Below are 1,818 nucleotides of genomic sequence, written 5' to 3' on the forward strand. Positions count from 1 at the left end.
CACCTAATTTCCCTGAATCCCAGGTTCTTCATCTCTGATTCTTCTTCTCAGGGTCCTCACTTATGAATGATGGATTACAGAAGTTCCTGGTGGCCTAGTGGTTAGGATTCTAGGCTTTTACTGCTGTGGCCCAGGTTCAGTACCTGGCCAGGGAACTGAGATCCCAAAAGCCATGTGAGGCGGCCTATATATATATATATATATATATATATATATATATATATATATACATACATATATATATATATATGTATATATATATATATATATATATATATATATGGATGATATGGATTAAAAGAGATTGTGTATGTGAAAATAACTTGTATATACCAGATATTCATTAAATGTTATTGAAGTATGAATTAAGCTGCATGAAATCAAAGATAATTAAACAGCTATTTATTTCATTAAAACTCGCTTCATAGAATTATCTAATGTGAATTAATTCTCAATGACAAAACAGTATCATAAAAAATTTGCTCAAATGATGACATTATCAATCTCATCTACTTTTATATTTGAAGTGTTATTAATTAAGAAATACATTTTGGATCTGGTATCATTAAAAACTTGTAATCTGTAAACAATATATGGAGCCTAATTAAATAAATATTTCCTTTTACTTTTGACCACATCTTCTCCCCTGCAGACATGGGCAGAGACAACCAGACTGGAGTCACAGAATTCATTCTCCTGGGACTCTCTGGGCAGTCAGAGCAGGAGGAGGTTCTCTTTGGGCTGTTCTTGTGGATGTACCTGGTCACCCTCATTGGGAACTTTCTCATTGTCTTGGCTATCAGCTGTGACAGTCATCTCCAAACACCCATGTCCTTATTCTTGGCCAACCTCTCCTGTGTCAACATCTGCTTTTCATCAGTCACAATCCCCAAGAAGCTGGTGAATCACATACTGTGAAGCAAATCTATCTCTTACATGGAATGTACGACCCAGATCTACTTCTTCATCATTTTCATCAACATAGATGGGTTCCTCCTGAGTGTGATGGCCTATGATGATTATACTGCCATCTGTTGCCCACTCCACTACACCATGATCATGAGGCCCAAACTCTGTGTCCTTCTGGTGGCTGCATCTTGGCTCAGTACAAATCTGCATGGTCTCCTACACACTCTTCTTATGGTGCAACTCACATTTTGTTCCAACAATGCTGTGTATAACTTTTTCTGTGACCCTTATCCTATTCTAAAACTCTCTTGTTTGAATACCTTTATCAATGACCTGATGGTATTCACTGTGGGTGAACTGGTATTTATGACACCATTTACATGTATCATCATTTTATATGATTCCATCTTCTCTAATGTACTGAAGTTGCCATCTGCCCATGGAATAAGGAAAGCCCTGTCCACGTGTGGATCCCACCTCACTGTGGTCTCCCTGTTCTATGGGGCAATCCTGGGGGACTATAAGCACCCTTCATCCTCGTACTCAGTGCAAGATGTGGTGACTATTGTCATCTTCACAGTGGTGACTCCTCTCATCAATCTCTTCATCTACAGCTTGAGAAATCATGACATGAAGGGAGCTTTAAGGAAACTAATTTCATATTCTATAATTTAAAACTTTTAGAACTGAGAGGACTCTTGATAGCATACATTTTTTTCATTTTACAGACCAAGAAACTGAGTCCCTATAGGTGTAAATTTACCCATGACTATTCCTGTAATTAATGATATGTGATCATGGTCATGCTTTTAAATATGAGGCTGATAGGTGCTCATAAGTCATAAAACCATTAGTTATGTATAAAAAGGTGTGATTTAAAAACACTTATTTTACAGACAACAAAAATTC

At 37.0% G+C, this 1,818-nt stretch overlaps 1 protein-coding gene across 1 annotated transcript; it reads left to right on the forward strand.

Annotated features, from left to right (window-relative positions):
* Positions 1-654: 654 nt before the first annotated feature.
* LOC309805258 (olfactory receptor 1f45-like) lies at positions 655-1,584 on the forward strand (the record flags this gene model as incomplete). The annotated part of the gene is given in 2 exon segments (XM_082623193.1): positions 655-915; positions 919-1,584. Coding segments are annotated over 2 exon segments (927 nt in total).
* Between the last annotated feature and the right edge of the window lie 234 nt (positions 1,585-1,818).

This window comes from Mesoplodon mirus (assembly GCF_964341445.2).
Source record: "Mesoplodon mirus genome assembly, chromosome: 5".
Classification (NCBI taxonomy): domain Eukaryota; kingdom Metazoa; phylum Chordata; class Mammalia; order Artiodactyla; family Ziphiidae; genus Mesoplodon; species Mesoplodon mirus.